The 25,546-nt window shown below is 40.1% G+C and overlaps 1 protein-coding gene across 2 annotated transcripts in view; it reads right to left on the reverse strand.

Moving 5' to 3' along the window:
* Nucleotides 1-10,291: 10,291 nt before the first annotated feature.
* The window catches only part of LOC117477537 (venom phosphodiesterase 1), a 65,906-nt gene continuing 50,651 nt past the window's right edge, over nucleotides 10,292-25,546 (reverse strand). The window contains exons 19-25 of one of the 2 annotated variants that reach the window (XM_034124214.1): nucleotides 20,134-20,179; nucleotides 19,370-19,524; nucleotides 16,026-16,161; nucleotides 13,504-13,581; nucleotides 13,276-13,408; nucleotides 12,498-12,654; nucleotides 10,292-10,540 (exon numbers count right to left, since the gene is read on the reverse strand). In XM_034124214.1, the coding sequence (XP_033980105.1) occupies nucleotides 10,367-10,540; nucleotides 12,498-12,654; nucleotides 13,276-13,408; nucleotides 13,504-13,581; nucleotides 16,026-16,161; nucleotides 19,370-19,524; nucleotides 20,134-20,179 (879 nt within the window). In that variant the 3' untranslated portion in view covers nucleotides 10,292-10,366. The remainder of the gene's footprint in view (nucleotides 10,541-12,497; nucleotides 12,655-13,275; nucleotides 13,409-13,503; nucleotides 13,582-16,025; nucleotides 16,162-19,369; nucleotides 19,525-20,133; nucleotides 20,180-25,546) is intronic. The other variant, XM_034124215.1, reaches the window with a different exon arrangement.

Genomic DNA, 25,546 nt, shown 5'->3' on the forward strand with positions numbered 1-25,546 from the left:
TATGCCTGCTGTAACGTTTACTTTCTCCGTTCTCCGCTTAAGTAATTATTACTTCCTGGTTAGCTTTCCGCTCGAAATTTAAATCTGAAAATGGCAAAATAACGGAGAAAAAAACGTTCACAGAGAAGACGACAACAATTGTCACTTGCACTTGTCATTTAGCATCTGAACACACTTGTAAACAACGTGATGCCCGGGAAGCGAAGACCCGGCGGAAACAGCTGGTCTGGTTCACTAAAATGTCCGTGTACAGTATATCTGGTACTAATGTATAGCGGATCTTTGTTAAGATCCATATGTCACGGATAGAACTATATATTGAGCTTTAAAACAAATGATATATATTATAATAAAATAAACACCGGCTGTTGTTATGCCTGCTGTAACGTTTACTTTCTCCGTTCTCCGCTTAAGTAATTATTACTTCCTGGTTAGCTTTCCGCTCGAAATTTAAATCTGAAAATGGCAAAATAACGGAGAAAAAAACGTTCACAGAGAAGACGACAACAATTGTCACTTGCACTTGTCATTTAGCATCTGAACACACTTGTAAACAACGTGATGCCCGGGAAGCGAAGACCCGGCGGAAACAGCTGGTCTGGTTCACTAAAATGTCCGTGTACAGTATATCTGGTACTAATGTATAGCGGATCTTTGTTAAGATCCATATGTCAGTAGAGATGGGATGGCAGAAGGTGCTATATATATATATATATATATAATTCCAAAGCTGGTAAAGACCTTTCAAATTTAGCAATAATAGTCATATAAGAAAAGTACTGATTTGTTCTTGAATCAACTTTTTTATGGAAAATGTTTTATGTAATTTTATTTCATTTTAAATAAAATGAAAGACATTCACAGTTAATGTAATTAGATATACATTATTAATGCCATACATTTTTAAATGTAATTAGATATACATTATTAATGCCATACATTTTTGCATAAATATTTATTCAGTATGATAGCTGTCTAACAGAAGTTAAATCCATTTCTCACTTATTCTGACAATGTACTTAACCCCAAATAAAAGAACCCAATAAAAATAGTTGTTAAATAATAGTGAAGTCACGTTGTAATAACAATAACTCATCTCTCTCGGTTTTTTTTGTTTTCTTTGTGTGCTTTGCCAAAAGCCACTGTGTCAAGTGTCCTAGTTGGGTTACCGTAACGAACAGCAGCCGGCTCTCGATTTTTAATCCTAATTTAATCGTTTATGTTCGCCGAATTGACATGAAATCACTGACAAATATGAATATACTGTATTCAACTTCATTAAAATGTTATTAACGTGCCTAAACTCAGTAATTCACTAAAAATTACTGATCCCTCCGCGTCGCGGAGGGATCTTGATCCCTGGGTGTTATTTTTCCCCATAATGACCAAGTCGCTGCAAATTACCCCGCTTATTACATGGCCACATTCTCAACAAAGTAACGACATGACTCCCAATATTAATTAAAATGCTTTTATGGATTTAGAAAATATTTTTATTGATTTAAAACATAGTTCTATGTATTGATTTAAATTTACATGCATCCGCTAAGAAAAATAGTCCGTTGTTACCGTTTTTTAAACAGTCAGAATGAAACGGCAGCTCTCAGCTGTGTGTTCACACTCTAACTCTGATCTACTCTGGTTTAGGATGTATTAGAACGAAATCTAAAATGAAAATTGTAAATAAGCCATCTGTATGTAAAAAACCACCTGTATGTAAATTGTAAATAAGCCATCTGTATGTCAAATATGTCTTATATGTCTTAAATGATATGATGAATTGGAAATGGGGGACCCTGATGTAAACAAGACGAAAGTCTTTCTCTGGTCTGCATCCCCTTAACAATTGTATGTTTTGAGCTGTACTGTACTGTACCCAATATACAAGCTGTTAATAAACTTTTCAATCAATCAATCAATCTTTCTTTTCCAACAGTTAAGTTAACTGTAGGTTACTCTGAGTGACAAGCTTACAGTTAGTGAAGTAACACTTTTTTTTTGTGAGTCACGACCTCGCTGTTTCATTCTAACATAACGCTCCAAATATGACTGTTTCCACTCGGACTTCAATACAGCAACACCATTGTTTGGTTTCCATGGTAGCGTGTCTCTTTAGTAGCGTGCACTCCTTTCCTGTAAATTACAGGTCCAGCCAGGCAAAACAGTAATATGAAATATGAACGTTAGTTTTTAACTGAAATGATCAAATAAAGTCAAAATGTCACAGTGTTTACAAACATTGACCATACCGTTCACCAGCCCCCACCCCACTCTTTGTTTAAAACGAATTGGCCATCGGAATGTGTGTGTCCCAACCCCCCCCTGTGATATCTCTTCACAGGGGGGAGAGAGTTAGACGCTCGTGAATTGTCAACGGGGGGGGGTCTCTCTGCACGGAGGAGCCGCGGAGAAGTGAATCACAGTGATCTGCTATTTTAAAGTAAATTCAACACATATCGACCCTAAATATAGCATATATTAAGAACGAGAAAGTGTTAACATCGTTTTTTGTAAACATATGACCAATGTGCGAGGGTGATGACATCAGAGCATCGTCCTATGGGCTTAGCCCCGGACAGGTACAACAGGTATTCACTCAGAGGGGGGTAGTTACCCATTTACATGTCAAAAAGCAACATACAGTAGGCGGGTGGGGGATGGTGAACGTTTACATTTCTCTACAGCAGTGGTTCCCAAACTTTTTGTGCCCAAGGCACACCAAAGGACAAGTAAAAATCTCAAGGCACACCTATTGTGCGAAATAGCCCTTATAACACGTGTTATCACTCATATCATGTAAAATATCTGTAAATGTGCATAATTATTTACTAATGCCAAATAAAATGTATAGATAGAACAATCAGTGGTTCAAGTTAGTATATTCCTCAGTGTAACATATCCACTAGTTGCAAAGCTTAAACATTTTTATATATTTTTTTATTTTAAGGGAAAGGATGTTTTCACTACTCAGTTTGTCAACTATGTTACGGACAAACTTGATGTCATTACAATCATTTGATTAAGTCCTGCACTTCAAGTAAAATCAAATTTGAAAGGCTCTTGAGTCTATTCTACCATATATCCAAAGATTTTTTAAAGTTTAAAAAATAATTGTATTAAAGTTTTGTTTTTTCATGTGATATGTTCAGCACTGTTTTTGAAATTGATTGAAAAGTTTATTAACAGCTTGTATATTGGGTCATTAAGTTTAGGGATATTTTGTATTATAAAACTACCATACAGGTCATTTTGATAGTTTTAAGAGATGTCATGTAAAACTCCAACCTGTGTAGATATACATTATACTATAAAGGATATCAGAAGCACTATTTTAGATATTTTAAATTTGAAAAAATGAGGTGCAACATAGTTGACAATGAAAGTCAAACATTTGACGCAAATAACATAGTTGACTGGACACATTATTAACCATCAGCACTATGTTAATTTCAAGGCAGAAGTGCAAAATTCCATTGATAATGATGTGTAATGACGTCTACATGTCGTACAAATTGTCAACTAGGTTACCTGTCAACTAAGTTACTACAGTTATTACAGTACTGGGTAACTTAGTTGACAGGTAACCTAGTTGACAATTTCCCTATTTTGACCCATCATTTCAATGGTAGGCCTTGCCTGGATGACCACATGTCATTTTCTTGAACAGGTTAACATCACATTTGCACATATAATTGAATTAAAATCATTAAACAATTGTAAACCATAACAATGTACGTAACATTGTTGATTGTCAATGAGTATATTAATTGACCATGTGCTATTATACATAAAATATTGTAAAAATGTAGAGGACAATCACCACAGTGTGTTCAAAATGTCTGCCAAAGAGGAACATGGCATCATGTGATGCTGGTGACATGGTATTGGGACAAACAATTTTTGAGTTAAAGGGGGAAGTTCTGTTAGTAACATAGTTGACAGAACTTTTGCGGACATTCATATATTAAGATATTTAAATTATTTAAAGGGGGAAATCAATTAAAAATATGTTATTATTCTTTAGTATTTAGACTTTTGAAATAAATGAATCATTTTTTAAATTTACTTTAATGGTTTTTATTCATTATTTTGAATCCAAGACACCCTCAACTGAAAAACGGACATAGCAAAAACTGACAATTTAAGAACATCATGACACATTTCAAGCTAAATAAAGCATAGGATGCACATAATGTTTGTGTGATATTATAACATGCTTTCCAATAATAGGCAAAATATGATATTTTTGAAGAAAATAGTTAGAATAATTATAATTATCATCAATGGACATCAATGGACATGGAATGTACCCTAAATTGTAGAATCACTCAGCAGTTACATACACCAAACCTTCCAGTTATATTCCTATCAATATTATGAAGGCTTTTACAGAAGGGTTTGGTCATATATAATTCATAGCCTGAATTATATAACATTTTATACCTAAAAACATGGTGAAAATTGATATTTTAGGGCTGTTGACAGTATTTTCTGATTTATGGAGTGATAAAAAGAGATATCCAAAATCCCTTCTGTAAAAGCCTTAGATACTAATATGACTACAAAATGAAACAATAATTTTGATCCTGGCTTTATCCAAAGTTCAGATTTCGGTTCCTGAAATGTGTTAAAATATGCGCATATTTCATGAGATAATGGTTCATTTGGATATTTAAACATGCTATTTCAGAAAACTTGTAATACAAAAAACAATTGCCTTATTGTAAGTAATTAACTGGAGAAATATTTAGCTGATATCTTTAAGTTAAAAATACCCTATTCACCTGGGGTGTCTCGCCTTAATTAGATGTTTGATAAGTGCAGATCACATAGTAAAACACGTACACAGATACATTATTTTGTATTTTTATTAAATTCGACAATGTCAATTTCACTTTCCACTATGTCCACCGTTGTTTTTCACAACCAATGGCAGAACTTTATTGAGGCCTGTAATTAGTCAACTACAGGTCTCTTGAGTCAGTCTTTTTCTTCCAAAAAGCTTGTGACAAGATGTTATTGCTCTTGGGGCATTAAAAACAAGATTTTAACTTTAGTTTTTTATATAATATCTGCATTTTCTATTGTGAAAAACTAAGTCTTAGTTATTTAATATATAGCGCCATCTCCTGGTTAAACCCTGAAATTGGAGAATAGTGGGAGGGCCTAACATTCCTGAATACTGGTCTTTGGCAGGCAACTGGCTGGCAACTGGCTGGCAGTCGGCAGGAAGCTGTATGCTGGGGTCCAAAATAAGAGGCTCCATCTGTATATGAAGTAGATCTGAGGCCATGCAATGAAAAACATCTTTGAAAAATCCTGTTGGAATAATATCAAGGCAGCAGGAGGAGGATTTCAGAAGTTGAATAATGTCCTCTAAGTTTTTATCATTAATCTGATGGAATTGTGTCATGGTGTTTGAATTGATATTAGGTAGGGACAACACATTTGCTGTACCTGATGCAGAGGCACTGACTGCTTGTCTAATTTTCTGAATTTTGTCAGTGAAGAAGGAGGCAAAATCATTGCATGCCCTGGTGGATAGAAATTCAGAGGCTACTGACACTGGGGGGTTAGTTAGTCTGTCGACGGTAGCAAACAAGGCACGTGCGTTGTTTTTGTTTTTTGTAATGATGTCAGAGAAGAAAGACTGTCGTGCGTTTTTCAATTCCAAATTATAAAGGCCAAGTCTCTCTTTATAGATTTCAAAGTGAACCTGGAGATTTGTTTTTCGCCAGCTGCGTTCAGCTTTTCGACACTCTCTTTTTTCTGTTCTCACGGTCATGGCCTTTCTCCATGGAGATATTTTCTTGCCAATCACTTCCTTTACCTTAGTTGGAGCAATGGTATCTATAACATTTTAAATTTTTGAATTAAAATGATCTACTAGCTCATTTACTGAGATGTTAGCAGGGGCAAGTGTGGATGAAAAATTATGAGTAAACATTTGCCTAGTATTTTCAGTTAAATATCGCTTTGTGGTTACCTCTTTCTGAACATTTTTGTGAACCGAAATAGAGCTCTCAAAGAAAACACAGGAATGATCAGAGAGTGCAACATCAGTCACCACAACCTTTGAGATATTCAGACCCTTTGAGATAATTAAGTCCAGAGTGTTCCCCCTTATTGTGCGTGGGCTCCGCCACATGCTGAGTCAGTCCATAGTTATCAAGAACACAAATGGTTTCCTGCCAACACCAGATCCTGTCCTGTTGGGGGTCCCGCCGACACCTGCTCCGCCAGATTTCATGCCTACACCATATCCTGTCCTGTTGGGGGTCCCGCCGACACCTGTCCCGCCGGGGGTCCTGCCAGCTCCATGTTCTGTTCTGTTGGAGGTCCCGCCGACACCTGTTCCACCGGGGGTCCTGCCAACTCTGTGTCCTGTTCCGTTGGGGGTCCAGTCAACACCAGCCCTTGCTCCATCCGGGGTTCCATTGACACCAGTCCATGTCATGTCCAGGATCCCGTCTACGCCTGTTCCGTCGGCTCCGGTTCCTGTCCGGCCGACAACGGGTCCTGCCCGGCCTCCGGAGCTGTCCCGTCAGCGCCTTCCTGCCCGTCCTCCGGAGTTGTCCCGTCAGCACCTTCCTGCCCGGCCTCCGGAGCTGTCCCGTCAGCGCCTTCCTGCCCGTCCTCCGGAGCTGTCCCGTCAGCGCCTTCCTGCCCGTCCTCCTGAGCTGTCCCGTCAGCGCCTTCCTGCCCGTCCTCCGGAGCTGTCCCGTCATGGCCTTCCTGCCCGTCCTCCGGAGTTGTCCCGTCAGCACCTTCCTGCCCGGCCTCCGGAGCTGTCCCGTCAGCGCCTTCCTGCCCGTCCTCCGGAGCTGTCCCGTCGCCGCCTTCTTGTTCGCCCTCGAGCCCGGCCCCCTGAGTGCCGCGGTCTTTGCCCTTGAGCCCGGCCTCCTGAGTTCCCCAGCCGCGGTCTTCGCCCTCCAGCCCGGCCCCCTGACTCTTCCAGGCGCTGCCTTCGCCCGCGAGCCCGGCCTCCTGACTCTTCCAGCCACTGCCTTCGCTCTCATGCCCGGGCCCCTGAGTTCGCCCGCTGTGGCCTTCGCCCCTTTTTGGACTCTGCCTTGCCCCCGGGCCGTCCACCCGGGACCCCTTCCGGGCCCGTCCTCCGGACCCCCTCCACCCACATTTTGGTCCTGGTTGTGCGTCCCTCCTCCGGGCCCCCTCCGCCCACCCTTCTAGAGGTTTTGGACTTTTTGGGGTTTTCTTGGGACGTCTGGAATCGGTCCCTTGAGGGGGGGGTTCTGTTACGGTTTTGTATTTATGTTTTCATTTTCCACCTTTTGTTTTGAAATGTTTTCCTCCTTGTGTCTTCTCTGTTCCTTCTTCCTGTGTTTGCCTTCCTGTCGTTAGTTTCCCTGGTGTGTCTGATTGTCTGATTGTGTTCACCTGTTGCCCTTGTGTTTCTGCCTCCCCTACCCCAGCTGTGTCTTGTCTTGTGATTACCCCTCTCTGTATTTAGTCTTGTCTTCCCCTGTGTGCCTTGTCGGTTCATTGTTGGTTTTTCCTGTCTCCCTCCATGTTGGTCACGATCAGCTTTGTAAATAAAGCTCATTTTTTGTTTCTCGACCTGTTACCTCCTTTTGTTCTGCATTTGGGTCCTACCTTTTTCCACGCTACCTAACAGTTTTGAAGCGCAGCCATTCAATCGTGATGTAGTTGGGTTTTAACGTTAGCCTGTTACGTGATTACATTTATGCTGAATTTTTCTTTTTACATTTTGTTGTATTTATTCTTCTTTTTATTGTCTCTGTGTGTACTCTTATTTGCCCTCTTATGTGCTTCCTTGTCTCTTACTGCTGTTGCTAATACCTGAATTTTCCTGCTGTGATTCACATAGATTTATCTTATCCTTATCTTATCTTAAAGGTTCCATGTCATGGCCATTTCTACTGATCATAATTCCATTGTTGAGGTCTACTAGAATAGATTTACATTGTTCAATGTTCCAAAATGACATTGGTTTCTCATACAGCATCTCTGTATAGTATGTGTATTCACTCTCTGTCCAAAACGGCTTGTTGGAGCTCCTGCCCCCCCCTCCCTATGAGCCCACTGTGCTCTGATTGGTCAGCTCACCCACTCTGTTCTGATGAGTCCACCACCGTTACAGCGGAACATCAGTGATATTGCGCGGCTCGCTGCTGTGAGGAGCGGACAGTGTGAGCTGTATTACTGGTGTCGTTTCCTGGTTGCTGCGTGGGGTCTGCGAGACAGCGAGACATCGTGAAACTCAGCATGAACTCAGCCTGAGCACCATGGACGCGGGAAGGGGGGGTGCTGAGGGGGCTGCAGCACCCCCATCTGCGAGGCTCCATTAGCACCCGCTAATTTATCTTGAATGTTCGCTCTCCGTCAGCTCATACATTTAAATTAAGTTGTCACATCTCTTTTCTTCCCTAAAAACATGGAAATATTTTTGATAGCCAAGCATATATTATATTTAAAAATATTTAATGGCTGATTCATTTGAATGTTTATAGAGTAACTGGTACAAACCTTAGGGAACCGTGGAAATATTGTTTGTTCATCCCAAAAATAATTACATTCTTACATACCACTACTGGAGATACTGTTGGTTTTATGTTTTGATAAATAATATGGACCTTTTAAACTCTTACTGGCCCACATTTTTATTCTAATGCTTCTACATAAAGCCTTCAACTAAAATGAAAAGTTCAGCGAGGTCAATAAAGGTTATATTTGTTTTAATGCTTTAACTTCCCATTTTGTGACACCTTATTTGGGTTTTGCATTAAATAACCCTTAATTACAGTTTTTAAAATAAAATCAATACGATAAAAATCATGCCAAGAGGAAAATAATACGATTCAATAATACAAATAAACTAGAGAATGCAATTCCTGAAGAAATTGCTAGTGGGAATGCTTTATGCTGAAAAGCTGACGCTGAATTGCTATGCTGAAATGTAATGTGTAAGAAGAAAGTGAAGAATTTAGATTGAAATGATGCATGAACACTGGGGGCTTGAATGTGTGATGAGAGAAGAAAAGAAGGTAAAAAGGCTTGGAAAAGCAGCAGAATATTTGAACTGCAAACTTTTTAACTAACTTGATGGCGAATGATCTGTCGCCATGGCAACGGCATTTGATGACACCCCATAATATGCTTAGATGTGTTGATGGCTGCATCGTTACCAAACCTGTGAAGTTTTAGGCCATTTCGAGCATTTGAACTGAAGTTGTGAGAAAACCGTGTTTCATAGTGAGCATTGTGTTGCCAAAGCAACGGCATTTGAAGAAATCTTAAAACTGTCAAATAGATGTCTTCACGGCTGGACTGCTAGCACACATGTGAAGTTTGAGCACTTTTTGACCATTTTCATAGGAGTTATAGCAATATCGTGTTTTACGGCGAGGGATGCGTTGCCATGGCAACAGCTTTTGAGGAAAACTCACAAATGGCACATAGACATGTTGAAGGCATTAACCACTATCTGAAGTCTGCTGCTCTGAGCTTGTCAGTTGGAGTTATGACATCATCGTGTTCCATGACACAGATGTTTATATTTGAGCTAACGACGTGTCCAGAGATCAAAGGTTTCCATGGTGATGTGCAGTAATCAGGGAGAGGAGAGCCTTTTCATTGTTCTGAATGAGAGATAAACCTCTTACATGTGAACGTTTTGTTGAAGAACCGTAACAGATATCGGTGAAATTTCAACGCGTGAAGCATCTGAAGGAAGTTGAGCATCTGAAGTGTGCTTTTTGTGTACTTTCGGGTTAATAATGTGGCCTTTTTGGCAGATTAACTAAAGGTGTGCGGCTAATGCTGTGAGTAAAGATCAGCTTGAATTTACAATTGGCTTTAATGGAGACATGTTGAAAGTTTTTGTCACTTCATGCCCTCAAGAGGCATTTTGTTTAATTATTTTGCTTAATTATTTTTCATTTTTCAAGCTACGAGATGTTTTCCTACGTTTGTCATGACAAATTATGTCTCAGGAGTGTAGGGTTTGGGAATTATGGCAGGTTTAAATATGAAGGCTATACATTTGATGAATTATGGGATGTATCTCTGGAATTATGAAAGTTATGAATGAGAAAAGTAATAGCCATCGATTCCCGACCGAGCTGAACGTTTTGATGTTTGAACGGAGTTTCTGCGATGTGGAATGTGGGAGAAGAAGAGGCGCAAAATAACCCGGCGGAATAATAAAGAATTTCGTACGTCGAATAACATGTAGTTGGAATGCTGTATCAGCATTCCCACTAAATAAGCATTTTCACTCACAAATCTTCAGTACAAAGTGATAGCATAATTCAAGACTATTTATTCACTACATTACTTTAGCAGATACAGTATAATATATTTATCCCGGTGGAAAATAGCAATTTTATAGTTTTCTGTGAATAGCAGCTGTGGGGCGAGTCTTCACCTTTAGCAGCTCTGGGATTGGTCGATCGCTCTCCTGGTAAAAGTCCAATCCTGTGATCCACTCAACGTCTCTGAGTCGTGCCTGATGGAACCACATGAGGTCTTCCACCCATTGAGATTCAGCTTCTGAACTCTGTCGGTGCAAAATAAAAAGTGAACAATTGAAGTTTCACTGTAGGTTTGTGATCATGTGTCTCCAAAATATGTCTTTCTTCTAAGTGTTAGTTACATTTTTTTCCTTTGCATTGCTTCCTGTTCTGTGAACGGTCTAAGGCTAGAGTTGGCATACTGTAGTACTGTACTGTATCTGCTAGGGCTGGTTAGTCAACTAAGCCTCACTATGAACAAAATGTATCTTCACCAATCGGTTTGTCCAATAAATCATCAAGATCTTTGTATTTTGTTGACTTGTATTGCAAGATTACCAGAAATTGAAATATTCTGAACGGTCTAGGCTTCTTTGTGTATCCTTATGTCTTATGGGGCTTGAGTTATCATTTATTGCCTCCCAAATGCAATGATGTCTGGAATGAGAAGTAATGTTTATTCACATACTGTTTATATATTTGTGTGTTCTTTGTAATTACCTTTTCTATCCTTTGATGATGATTTAATTGTATTTGTCTTGCTTTTACTTTCAACATATACGTTTAATATTAGTGTTTAGCCTCGTGTCTTTTTTATCTTTTCACAGGTTTAAATTCATGTTAAAGTCATGCGTATGTGAGTATAAGTAGGAGTAAGCGTTTTTTACGGTGGTCGACAGGTGCAAACGCATTATAACTGCCCAAAACATTTCCATTAGGAGAAACGCGCTGCAGTTTAAAAAACGATGAAAATAAATGAATACAAATGTGCCCAAAAAAATGCAAATGAGGAAAGCATCTTCACCAATATGACAACACATGCGCAGCATTAAGAAAACATTCACCAACTTACTGAAACATGCGCATGATTTACTAGTGTTGCAACAAAATGCTGCAAATGCAAAGCGCTGCAAATAAAAAATGCTGCTAGAATCTCAAAACACAACGGACACTAAAAAGTGATGCACATAGCTCGGACTGGAGGGTTTGTTTAGGATTATAGAGTTGGCCAACTGTCCTTGTTTCAGAGTTAGTCTGTTTCATCTGTAAGTGTTTTCTCAGTATATTTTAAATGACAAGGTTAGCTACGTTAGCTTTCCAGCTTACAGCAGATCTGCAATAATTTCGTAAGGAATCATACAATGACATTGTTAAAATAAGCCAATACAACATATTAGGTACATTTCCAGTGACAGTGACAGTTGGCCAATTTATAACTGCCAAAGGTCAACAAGCACTGCAGTCCCAGCTGTGTGTGTCACTTTTTAGTGTCCCTGTTTCCGGTGTGTTTTGAGCTTTTTGCAGCATTTTTTTCATTTGCAGCGCTTTTAGTAAACCCTGCGCATGTTTCGTCATGTTGGTGAAGATGTTTTAAAATGTTTATGTGTTTTGGCAGATTTTTGTTTTTATATTTGCATTGTTTTTGAGTGTTTCGGGTCGTTGTAGCGTGTTTGCACCTGTCGGCCACCGTAGTATTTCATGTGGAAAAAACGTTTTATAAATAAAAGCACATTTTTGCATCCAAAGGGATGAACCCTCCTGAATTCTTTGGTTTTGGTCTCACCTCTAACGCTACCTCACAACAAACACAGCCTCTAGAAACCTACGTTTTGTGGTGAAATTAATGTCAAAATCAGTGTAGCACTAGCAGGTAATCAGGACCTTTTCATACAATTATTTAATCACTGTTGGATTCAAAGACAACTTTTTTGTAATAAATGGCAAAGATTGGACCGCAGACACAATGGTTCATTTTGGTCTTTTCATTACCTCACAGTAAATTCACTTCCTGAGTGTCAGTAAAAGGGAACATATTGACTGTTACACATGGGTACAGAAGACACTGCCGCTTTGTTCAGGATCATGAAAGGCAGCCAAGGGGAGGCAGTTTCGGACTGAACCGTACAAAGAGTTTCAGTTTATCTGTCTGGTGTAATGTGAGGTGGATGGAAGAGGAGGATTGTGTAATCTTAAAAAGGTTATGTAAACATTGCTGTTCCTTACTTTGCAGCTTTCCGAGTTGTGGGATAAGTGAGGTAGCAGGAAGGAAACACTCTGCAGCTCGCCAGCACACTCGCTTACAGGTTGCTCATTGAACTTGCAGCTGGTCAACACTGCAAAGTAATGTGTGGGGATGGGGATGTTTGTGCCGGACACAAACCTGTAGTCAAATAAAAACACAGTCTTATTCGTTGGAAATGTGCAACTTTTTGAAATAGACGATTTGTGTAGGGTCATGTCATAGGCTGTCATTGGCTCTGACCAACAACAAAAAAAGGAATCTTTTTAGCCTCTGACCATTTTTTAAAGTGTCTGCAGTCTGTTGCTCATGGTATTAGTGATGAAGCATACATCATAAGCAATGTTGGTTTAAATGTAATTTATATCAAGTGATGATATTACATTAAGTTAGGATACATATTGCATAAAAGGGTGGACCATGACAGGTTCCCTGAGAAACACCAAAGGACAATTCTTTTTTTTTATATGTATGATATGCAATGGTAACAAAACAATTTATTCCTAGGTTGTAGAATGTTAAAACGGTTCAGCAGAGCCAAACCCAGTGCTTAAGGTAATTCATTGGTAATCATTACCAATTAAGTTGAACACAGGACATGAGTTAAAAAAAATCAGAACAAAGACCTCATGTGACCTTCTTATAATTTAAACGGAAAAAAAATAAAGTATTCGCAGTGGTTCATAAATCAAGGCTGTCTGTTCCAGAAAAAATAAAACTGCAATACTACTAACTTCCATAAAAAAAAGAAACTTCACATACTGTTGGATCTGCTCTGGAGTGTCGTATTGTCCGTCGTAGTTGTAATCGAAGGCGGGTCCTGTCACCACGTTAATGCTGTTATAAATATATGCATATTTCTTCAATAGGGTGTTGTGAAAGTAGTCCCAGATCTCTAAAATAGGAAAGTAAAGCGGAAATTAAAGGGAAAAAGATCAGAGTTGCGTATGTAAGCCTGTAGTTTTTGTTGTGATATAACCAGTAACTTACTTTTAAACTCGGGGTACATTGGCACCACATTGCTCATTAGTAGAGCATCATACTTCTGGTCCCCTTTTTCATTCAGATCTGCAAAAACACAGCAATAAACTGTCATTATAGGATGTGATAAAATTGTGAAAGGAATAATTGTAGTAAGCTTGTAAAGACAGAGGGGCAACATCAAGAATGCATTGTTGCTGCTGCTGAATTAGACCATAACTTGCATTGATTTGACCCATAACCCATAACTTACCACTATATGCCAAATTCCAGGGTCTGATTCATAAAATATATTGTGGTAATGATATTAAAAGTGAACATATTCTCATAAAGTTTTACATTTGAGTGCAATTACTCCTTTTCTGCTTCAGCACCAACGCTCTTAAGATGCTAATAATTTTGCTGCAACTGTGTGTGGATATTAGCACTTATCTTTGGGACTTGGACTTTTAACAAAGGTTAAATATGTTGCATCTATGTGTTATTCTTCCGAGACGATGCAGTGGATATATCTAAACAAAGCATACAAAGCAAAGCATACAAATACAAGATTACAAGACAATGTTTAATGTTTTCATCCATATTTTTATGTGGTAAAATAGCTACTGCTATATTATTGCTCTGAATTTCAAATTGTGAACCAGTATTTGGTGCCAATAGCACAGGGACACCTTCATTGCCTCAGAACTTTTACTATTTGCAATGACAAGACAGTTACATCTAATCTAATATAAACTTGAGGTTGGCAGCACAGTTAGGGAGGCAGATTTATCTTTCGTTTTGTCTTACTTGGTAAGGTTTAGCTGGCGCCAAAACCGCTCAAATCCATTAGTGAGTTTACTTCTAAAGACTTTGTACAATTCTCAAAATCTGTAGACTTTTCTACAATCTTCTCACTTACTTTTGGGTTTACAGCTTTTAAATCTTTCAAATAATGGTTTACAATTGTTCACAGTTAAACCTTGACCTCACCTTTGAGAAATCAGGCACTCTCCTGCATCATCTTACCTAAACACAGTCTGATGTGTCTAATATAAGTGTTCGGGCATCAGGTCCAATAATTCATTTACTTTTCAACGACAACAACTATAGCTTAAATCTTCCTAAAATGCATTGTTTTGTGTGTATCACAAATCTAAACCATCCATCCATCCATCTTCTCCCGCTTATCCGTGGTCGGGTCGCGGAGGTAGCAGTTCCAGCAGAGAGCTCCAAACTTCCCTTTCCCTGGCCACATCAACCAGCTCTGACTGGGGGATCCCAAGGCGCTCCCAGGCCAGCGAAGATATATAATCCCTCCACCTGGTCCTAGGTCTACCCCTTGGTTTCTTCCCAGCTGGACGTGCCTGGACGTGCGGTGTTCAGAAATCTAATGATCTAGTTGTGTACTATATTTATCTGACAGAGACTCTTGATGTCAGTTCTGAATTTGCGTCTTGATTATATTACAAAGGACAACATCATCTGCATAAAGCTGAAAGCGCTGCACTAATTTCACAAACTGGACCTCTTTCGACATGCATCTCAACACTCTGTTTCTCTTTTTTGTGGTATTAATTAAAGAAATGCCAATTACATAAATAAAAGTAATAAGTCATATTGTGACACATTTTTGCCATATAATATAAATGAATAAGGGGCAGAAAACATACAATTACACCATATAAAAAATAAAGAAACAAGTGAAAATTCAATAAAAAAAAAAAAAACAGTCTTTGTGCTAAATTAAAGGGGACCTATCATGCAAAATGCACTTTTGTACGTCTTTTATACATGAATATGTGTCCCCGGTGTTCCAGGGAACTCACCAAGTGTCAGAAAACACAACCCTCTCTATTTTCCTCCATACCCAAATCTCTAAAAAAGGGGCTGCAACGGATCTGATAAAAACTGATCCAGATTTGAACACTGTCCTGACGTCAGGACGGTGGCGCTACAGCTATTGGGCCAACTCCACCAATCAGGAGGAGACAGCCACGGCCATTGCCGTTCGAAAGCGCTGGAGACGCTGTAGTACATATGCCAGGCCTGTAGATGGTGCTCTTCTCACAGAATCTGCCCTTGCAAAAACAGAGCTAAAAAATTTCAAATTGAGCAAAATGAGGCATGGCTAAAATGCATGATCTGTTTGGTATTTTGAAAAAAAAAAAGTATAAATATGCCTTATATAGGTATGGTCCTACACTATATTATTCAAATATAGCATGATAGGTCCACTTTAAGATCTAATTTTAAGTTGAAGAGTCTGGGGAAGTAACATTTGTATGATATAATTGTTCTTATCACGAGTAAAAACGCAGTGAAGGCGTGATAGAGACACTGACAGGCCCCTGTGTCAACAGAGTGTTTTAAGTAGTGATTTAGAATTTGTGAAAGATTACACATCATTCAATTTTTCTGTGGAAATTCAGAAAAGGTGTGTGTCAGAGAGTGCTATGGGGGACAATAATGTATTAGCTCACATCCCTTTAAACACTAAGAATCAAACCAAACATTGTGAAAGTATGTGCCTTTGTGAGGTATGTGCGTACTTGGTGGGTGCAGGAAGGCGGTCGTCAGGTTCCCTGCAGCTATGTACTGGTCACATCTGGCACTGTTGGATGCTGGGAGTCTGACGTCAGCCCTCAAACAGTCTGGCGTAACCGGTGGTAACGGGTCCAAGTTTGTCTACAGGAATGGGACAAACATAAGCTTAAGATAGTTACAGTAATGAGCTCCAGAAGCCCTACAGTTGTCCCTTTGTCTCTTTAACAAGAAACAGAACTTCTCCAGGGATGTTGGTAACTATGTGCTTTTCTTTTGTTTGATACGCCAACGCTTTGAGTCCTAGCTAATCTGGATATTTATCTATTTTCACTGGAACTAAGTAGCTAAAAACGTTAGAAAAATGCAAAAAACTGTGCACATTTTTAGCATTAGTTTATGGTCATTGAATTAAGTAGAATTTATGTATGTTAAATAACCCTGACATCAAGCCAAGAAAGACCAACCAGACCTATAATTGAAAACATTCACAATGCGTCAATGTAATCAGATCCACCTCAATGATGAGTGGATATCGAAGATCCTGTGATACACCTGAATGCACCACTAAAGGCTAAGTGGGTCTGGACTTTAATGTTCTTTGAAAGTGAAAATAAGCATTACCAAGGTAAAATGTCCACTCCTCTTAGGCTGATACTGATATCGTATCATGGGGGAAATTCTTGAGTTGTACGTTTTTTTGGTTCACATCTACTTCTACAGTTTTCTATCACTAAGGGTAAGTTTTCTTCACATTGACCCTGGGTTTATTGGAGGTTATTCAGTTCACCTGGATTTTAGACTTTGCAGACCATTTACATGCACAATCTATATAACACACTACAGGAAAGGGATACCCAAAAAAGAATAATAGGGCCCCTTTAACTTAGGGCCTTTTAACAAGTCTGTGCCTTTTTTATAATATTCTTGCTAGAGTTCATGGCCACGTTATAATTTAGTTTTTTTAAACACCCTTCATACAGACTTAATCATCGACGAGCTGTTAAAGCTCCCATGTCATGCTTTTCCGGTTATTACCCGTCCCCTTGTGTGTTATGAAGGTTTTTATGCATGTAAACGGTGTGCAGAGTCAAAACCCTCAAAGTACACCCTGTAGCGAGTAAAACTCTAACACAGAAAATACCTCCCCAAAACGCCTCGTTGGAGATACGTCACTGCCCATTTGAGTCTTCCATTTAGTTCCGGGTACCGCCTGATGTCATGCGGTACCCGGAACGAAATGGACCAATCCCGAAGAGCTATGGCCACACCAGCAGCGGCGTGTTCCTCCTCCAGAGGTTCGAAGAACCGGCATTTCACAGACGAAAGCTTCCAAAAACATTGCCCAGTTTGAGGCCGGATATGCACAGCTTGTTTGGACCGTTTGGAGCAGGGGAAGATCTGGGTATACAACCTGTAAGTTTGCATTGTTATTTGTGTATTTATCAAACAAGACTGTTTAAATGTGTAAACTGTGTTGGACTGCTAAGCCATTGACACAGTGCTAACTGTGCTAACTAAGTTGCTAGAGTTTCCATATATCAACTCTAATATCAGCAGATGGCCTTGCATACATGTATCTCATAGCAGGAGAATGTCTGCATTCACACACAAAATACCTATTGACAGTATACTGCGGGTGATTTGCCGGTCAGTCGCGAAACGTAATTACATTATAGCTGGCGTAGCGATCTAACACACGGAGCTTGAGCTAGTTTTGGTCAGAAAAACATTTTTGTGATGCTACGTTGCTAGCGTTTAAATATATCAACTACAATGTCAGCAGATGGCCTTACATGTTTGTCATGGCAGGAGAATGTCTGCAGTCACACACACGGAATACTCATACAGTATACTCCGGTTTACCGTACATTGTGACCGTACATATACTGCATGTAGCTAACGAGGCTAGCTGTATGCTAGCGCAAAACAATGTATTCATGCAAGTTACATTGTATGGTAGCAGAATACCCGTATACGATTGCAATTATAAACACGTTATTGCTAGCCTAATATGAACCACTAGCTTTTGTTCATAGTAGTTTTATTACACTGCATTATAGTTGCCTTTCCTCCAAGCTAACGTTCATATCGTGTTAGCTACCAAGGTAAACAAAGCTAGGTTAGCATATTAGCAGGCAAGCTGTTCATTACACAACTACTACTAACGAATCTAAAACAACTAAGTTTCTCTAATATTTTGTGATTTGCATTTGATTTCGTCCAGCCAGATCCTGGCGGACAATCCATGACGGGGAAGGGATTCTACTACTACTGAGGCCTCGTGCTAAAAGGCACCGCACCGCACCGGCTGTGCGCAGGCAAGAGTAGGAGGAATGGATGATATACCGTGTATATATGTATATTTATGTTCATTTTGTACATTTCTAAAAATAAAGTTTAATGGAAATACTTAGTAGGCCTATCCTTTCTTCCCTGAATTCATATATAGCAAACCATGATTTGATTTCTCATCAAACAGTAGTAGTTTATAACGGGTAAAAATAACTTACTCTTTGTTATGAGAGTAGCTCGTAGGCCACAACGGAAAGACAAGGAGACATACACGAGTTTACAAAACCACGGCACATTTATTGTGGTAAATGCAAAGATAGGTGGTTGAGAGGATCGCAGAGTTAGTCTTCCTGCAGCCGCTTTGGAGAGAGACTGGGGCCGTAGTGTCCGGAGGTGTCCGTGATCGTGCTGATTAGCTTCTTCAGCTCCACCCCATCGTAAGACAAAGGCCCTGGGGCCGTCACACTCTTCTATAACAACAGTTAAAAATATATATGTATATAAAATATACCGCTGTACCGACGCCATGATAAGACTGATGTTACGCTGAGAGCAGCCGGGAAAAGCACTGACATGGGCGCAGCCTCTCTGGTGGTTGACTAATCAGAACGAGTGGCCGAGCTGACCAATCGGAGCACACTAGGCTCACAGGGAGGGGGGGGCAAGAGCTCCAACGAGTCGTTTAGTGGAGAAAGTGAATACTGCTGAATACACATGCTTGACAGAGATGCTGTATGCGAAACCAATGTGAGTTTGGAAAATTGCACAGTATAAATCTATTTTAGTATACCTCAACAATGTAATTATGATCAGTGGAAATGGCCATGACATGGGCCCTTTAAGTTATTTTAGAAAATACATTTGTTCATTTTTAAACAAGCATTTTATCATAATTAAGGAGAAATATTTTCATTTTGACGGCTCATTTTGGTTACATGCAGTTGGGAAATTGTTCACTGGCTTGTTCTTGGTCACTTTAAATCTGGGGAACCAGTTCCACCACATAACAAAAGCAAACCTTTCAGAATATGTTCTCCCTCTCCATTGAAACACTCACTGGCTTGTCGATGGTGAAGGAGCTCCACAGAGGCATCAGGGCTGTGAGGCTGTAGGCGGTGATGAATCCCTCCTGGGGGAGGACACAGTAACTCTTGTTAGGCTGCAGCATCCGGGGGCGGCCCTCCGGAAAGTGCTTCTTCTTCGCAGCAAACTCTGATAAAACAAAAGTGCACTTCCCTTTACATTGTCCTTTAGGAGGGATTTTAACGATGCTGGAAAATAAGTAGGAAGATGAATAGGGAAAATAAATGAGACTGATCAATGCAATCAGATGTGATGTTACACGTCATCATTGCAAATAAAAATAGCCTGATTTAAAGGAAATTATCTAAATTCCAAAATTCTAGAAAAGAAAAGATCTAAGATACATTTAAAGGTGGGGTAGGTAAGTTTGAGAAACCGGCTCGAGATCGCTAGAATTTGAAAATACACAACCGGAGAAAATCTGCCACTTCCTTATAGAGCCCCTCCTCCAACACACACGAACGCGCACATGACCAATGAGGGCACGAGATAAGTTTGTGCACAGATGGAAGGCTGACAGGCAGGTAGGCCATCCAGTTATTTTAGCCGGGCCGGCTAATGATTGATTTTTTTATGGATTTTTTGTCAAAGCACTTAAGATATTCATTGCTATCGGGATGTTAAGAGCATTCCATGGAATATAACAAAAAGTGTATCTCGAGCCGGTTTCTCAAATGTACCTACCCCACCTTTAAAGTACAGAATAACTGTTTTTTAAATGCCAGTGAACCTCCTCACCTTGCTCTGCTGTCAGATTCAGACGGCTGTTGATTGAATTGTCACTCTAAAGAGAACAAGAGAAAACAAATGATGTTAATAAATTCATTGATTTGGGTCTATTTCCATTTTTAAACAGTATCCAATCCCATAATCCAGTAAAAAAAAAAACAGCTGATATATATGCTTGCCTGTAGAAAGGAACTCATGGATTATTAAGGTAAAGAATAATTAAAACCCCCTCTTTTATACTTAAAAAAAAAGAAAATATCTTTAATTATATGTAGTTTGCCTGTCTACTTTCCAGCTTCCATCCCTCATAAAAAAGGACTGAGTGGATGTCTTTAGGGGCAAAGTAGCGAGTTGAAAAATAAGAATGTAGACGTTTGGTTTGGTGAAGATGGGTTTGTGTAATAACTTTTTGCAGTAGAGTAAGCATTTCCCATTTTACTGACCATAATCGTGGTTTATGTAATCAAGGGTTTTAGTTGCCTTTCCCTAATCATATCTAGCCATAATCGATTTTCTATTAACAAAGTATTTCCCTACCGTAACCTCACCATAGTTAGTGTGTAAGTAAGTTAGTTAGTAAGTTAGCTAACTATGTGCAAATGTGGCAGAAAAGGAAAAAAAACTCAATTCAATAGGTCATAATCCTTATTTTTAACGAACATCGCAAATGTAAGATGAATCTATTTAATTAATAAATGTATTCTGCAACACAATGTATCAAGGAGAAGTCTGTAATCCTGAACAGCTGCAGTTTTTAAGCAATTGTTTGTGGTTGGCAGACAAACCAGAAAACAGACGTCTGCAGCAGCAACTCTACTTTAACAGCACTGTTTTTTCTAGGGTAATGAAGACTCTAAGAAAACGTAGTTAACAAAGCTCAATTTACTTTTCCCAGATTTACAGTTGCAAGGAAATGTTATTGTTGAGAAAACAAAATACAAGGCAACACCATCCAGTAAAACTTGTTGCATAGTGTCTCCTGTGGCTCTGAGTTGAGTCCGAAAATAACCGCTAGGTCATGCACGGTTAAATCGGAGTCACTCCACCCTGTGGGCGCTTTTGAGGTAATGGGAATTGTATGATCGAGTATTTCTAGATATACCCAAACGTCAGCCAAAGTCAGGACCCTTTTTCTGTTTCACAACTTTTGGAAAGTGCAATAGTAAATCAATGGAATAGCCATTTAATCCTATAGTTGACAGGGGTTTTGTGAAAATGTATTATGTAGGGTACAGTAAATGATGCTCAGAAAATGTTCAGTTTGTGCCTCTTGGCATCACAGATAGTTAGGACTGAAACGCTGCTGTTAGTGTAGCCGGCTCATAGTCAAACCGCCTCCACGTCTGTTATTCTTGTTCTAAATTAGGATGAGAAAAGGCTGACCTCACGTTCCCCTGAGTTTCCTATGAGATCACAGTATGTGACACTCTTTTACTCTTAAATTAAATGTCATGTTGAGAGAGACTGGCTGGGAAGTGACCTTATGCCTCATAGGGAACAAAAACAAGGTTATTGAAAGAAAAAAAACATCCATGAATTGCACAATATCTTGTAACTGCATACAATTAGGAGTTTACAGTTACAGGTTCAGTACTGTAAGTGTTTCAGAAGCGGAGCGTCTTGCGTGCCAGCTCACAGTTTTTGTTGATTTGGGCATATTTCCTGGACAGGCTACTTTGTACAGACAAAGTTAATAATAATAGTAATATTCCAGTTATAAACGACATGAATCAAAGATGTGTTGCTGTATTTTAGTGGTAAAAAAATGCATTCATCATCATAATTATTCTATATATATAATTTACACAGTGCCTGTAAACCGGAGGAGAACGCTGGCATTTCTCCTCCTACTTGAAAGACTACGGAGGGATAGGGTCTGCAAAATAGTTTATTTTGGGGATTGACTGGATGCTCTGACCGGTCCACTTCCTGCCCGGCGCTATGCAACGCCTCGCGTCGCGTAAAAAATAGACTTGCATCCTATTTGTAACGGAGCCCAGCGCCGAGACGCTTCTGGGGCGCTTCTAGCCGTAACGCGGCACGTCTGGTGGAATAGCACCCATTGACTAGAGTGGCCGCAAACACTGTGAACGGCGCGGCGCGGCCGTAACGCGGCCGTAACGCGGCGCAGACGCACCCGGTGGAATCTAGGGGTAAGCCTTATCTTTTCTCAGCCGCGCTACTCCGCGGAGTTTCACCGGCACACACACTCACTCAGCCTTATCTTTTCTCAGGCTGTGAGTGTGTGGCGAACTGTGTGGCGAACAGCCTGGCTGTGAGTGTATGTGTGTGTTCAGGCTGAGTTCCGCGATGTCTCGCTGTCTCGCAGACCACACGCAGCAACCAGGAAACAACACCAGTAATACAGCTCACACTGTCCGCTCCTCGATCTTCAATGGGCGGAGCAGCGAGCCCTGCAACGTCCCGCCAACACGGCACCCAGACCCCACGCAGCATTCTCATCTGTTTGTCATTACTGGTGTCATTTTCTGGTTGTCATCAAACGCCATTGTAACACATAATCACTGATGTTCCGCTGTAACGGTGGTGGACTCATCAGAACATAGTGGGCGAGCTGACCAATCAGAGCACAGTGGGCTCATAGGGAGGGGCAGGAGCTCCAACAAGCCGTTTAGGACAGAGAGTGAATACACATACTATACAGAGATGCTGTATGAGAAACCAATGTCATTTTGGAACATTGAACAATGTAAATCTATTCTAGTGGACAATGGAATTATGATCAGTAGAAATGGCCATGTCATGGGACCTTTAATATCCAATTGTTTTTTTTGTAAGACTCCATTAAGCTCTTTGTACTTTTTAATTTGTGTTCTATGTGCCAGATTTAAAAACTTGCAGTTTTATTGCACTTACTGTACAGTGCACCTTTTGTTTGGTTTGTTTTAGACACATTTCTTTGCATGTAGAAACTCCCCAAAACTGAATACTAAGCATGTGTTGTGAAGCACAGTGAAAACCACAGTATAATAAGGGATAACATTATTGTGAAAATATGACACTCTTGGGAAGCTTTGCAAGCATTTTTATTTATAAAACCGCTTTGCTGAGGAACGGCCCTCTCTGTGCCAAGAACTTTGCAATTAGGCAGAACAAGTTTAAAGGGGACCTATCATGCAAAATGCACTTTTTTATGTATTTTATACATAAATATGTGTCCCCGGTGTGTCGGGCAACTCACGCAGCGTCAGATAATAAAACCCTTTTTCTTTTCCTCCGTACCCACATCTTTTATAAACGGGGGTACAACGAGCGGATACAGATTTGCTGCCGATATTACGTAATTTCGGATGGTGGACTCACAGAGAGTTGCCATCAGAAACAATGCCTGACGTGTTTTGAACGTAATATGGTATTTGTTTACATTAGCAAGCATCGCTAACACTCAGAGCTAACCTGTACTGGAGAGCACATGTGTTTAAAAAGCAGGAAATCAAAAAAGGAACTCACCTTGTGATAAACCCGCAAGAGAAAAATTATTTGAGCTCCATACTGTTTCAGAAATAATCCTTGATGTGGTTTAGAACAGGATGGCGTTTTATCACAGCAGAATTTAACTTTATCTCCGGTAGAATTCTGATCAGGCATTAGCTCCGCCTCCTTTTATTATTATTTTCAAGCTAAGGATCCAAAATCCGCGTTTCTCTAAACAGGGCTGGAATAGAGGGGTATGAGGGATGTCTGAAATGCATGATCTGTTTGTATTTTGAGAAAAACGCATCATAGGCATGTTTTTATATATTTTTATATATCCGAGACGCATAATATATGCCTAAAAATAGCATGATATGTGCACTTTAAATAAAGTTCAGCTGAGGTTAGAACAGCTCTTATTCAGAACAAAGGATATCTATTTTTAGCACAGTACAAAAAGTGAGACATCAGACAACAAAGGAACTAACTCATCTGCCAGGGTTCTCACACGCACCAAGCCCTGGCAGCACATCACCCCCACTCTCTTCAACCTCCACTGGCTCCCGGTCAAGTCTTGCATCACTTACAAACTCCCCTCAGTACCTCACAGATCTCCTCCACCCATACATCCCGTCCCGCACCCTTTGATCCTCAGACTCTGGCCTGCGCTCCATTCCACCTTCACGCCTCCGCACATTCGGGGACCGTGCCTTCAGTGTCACTGCCCCCACCCTCTGGAACTCCCTCCCTGCAGAAATCCGTAACGCCCCTTCTCTCAACATCTTCAAATCAACCCTTAAAACTCATCTGTTCAACATCGCCTTCCATCAATAATTCAATCTCCCCCCCACTTACACTGGGGGGGAGATTCTGCCCCCTGTTTTATTTTTATGTTTTATGTCTTGTCCTTGTATGTTTCTTTGTAAAGCGACCTTGAGGTTATGAAAGGCGCTATATCAATTCAAGTTATTATTATTATGACAACAGAGAGTTCATTAATGTTGGGTTGGTCTGTTTCGGTTTGGTGACACATCATATCCAATCAAATATTACAAAATGGAGCTGTTCATATTGTTGCTAGGAAACAGGGAAGGGCTCTTTTTTTTAGGAAATAAGGAAAAACAAAGGCTGTTTTCATGCATGTAGCAACAAGTTAGGCTTGGGGGGAAAATGAACCTGGTGCTGTTGAACTAGGTTAGCTACATTAGCTAGCTAGTTTATAGCGAATCTGCAATAATATCTGAAGGAATCATGCAATCACATTGTTAGAATAAGCCAATAACAGTTACATTTTAGGTACATTTCCAATAATAGTTCAGTTGGCCAACTTTATAATCCCTGAACATCAACAAGCGCTCCGGTCCCAGCTGTGTGTTGAGGAATATTTTTGCTTAGGTGTTAGCCTTTGATCTAGATCCTCATTATTTATTCTGTTTCTCTGTCCTCATGGCTCAGGCATGTAGACTGGGGGAGTTTCTGTTATCTCTCTCACATAGAGGCAGCTCTGTCTCTTTCTATTATTAGCTTATAAGACACCCGTGAGTCCAGCATAACAGATGTGCAAGTCTCTCTGGCAGACAACCTTAAAGGGGACCTATCATACAAAATGCACTTTTGTACGTCTTTTATACATGAATATGTGTCCCCGGTGTTCCAGGGAACTCACCAAGTGTCAGAAAACACAACCCTCTCTATTTTCCTCCATACCCAAATCTCTAAAAAAGGGGCTGCAACGGATCTGATACAGACTGATCCAGATTTGAACACTTCTATGACGTCACAGAAGTGGCGCTACGGCTATTGGGCCAACTCCACCAATCAGGAGGAGACAGCCACGGCCATTGCCGTTCGAAAGCGCTGGAGACGCTGTAGTATATATGCCAGGCCTGTAGGTGGTGCTGTTCTCACATAATCAGCCCTTGCAAAAACAGGGGTAAAAAAGTCCAAATTGAGCAAAATGAGGCATGGCTAAAATGCATGATCTGTT

Source organism: Trematomus bernacchii, unplaced genomic scaffold, assembly GCF_902827165.1.
Source record: "Trematomus bernacchii unplaced genomic scaffold, fTreBer1.1, whole genome shotgun sequence".
Taxonomy (NCBI): Eukaryota; Metazoa; Chordata; class Actinopteri; order Perciformes; family Nototheniidae; genus Trematomus; species Trematomus bernacchii.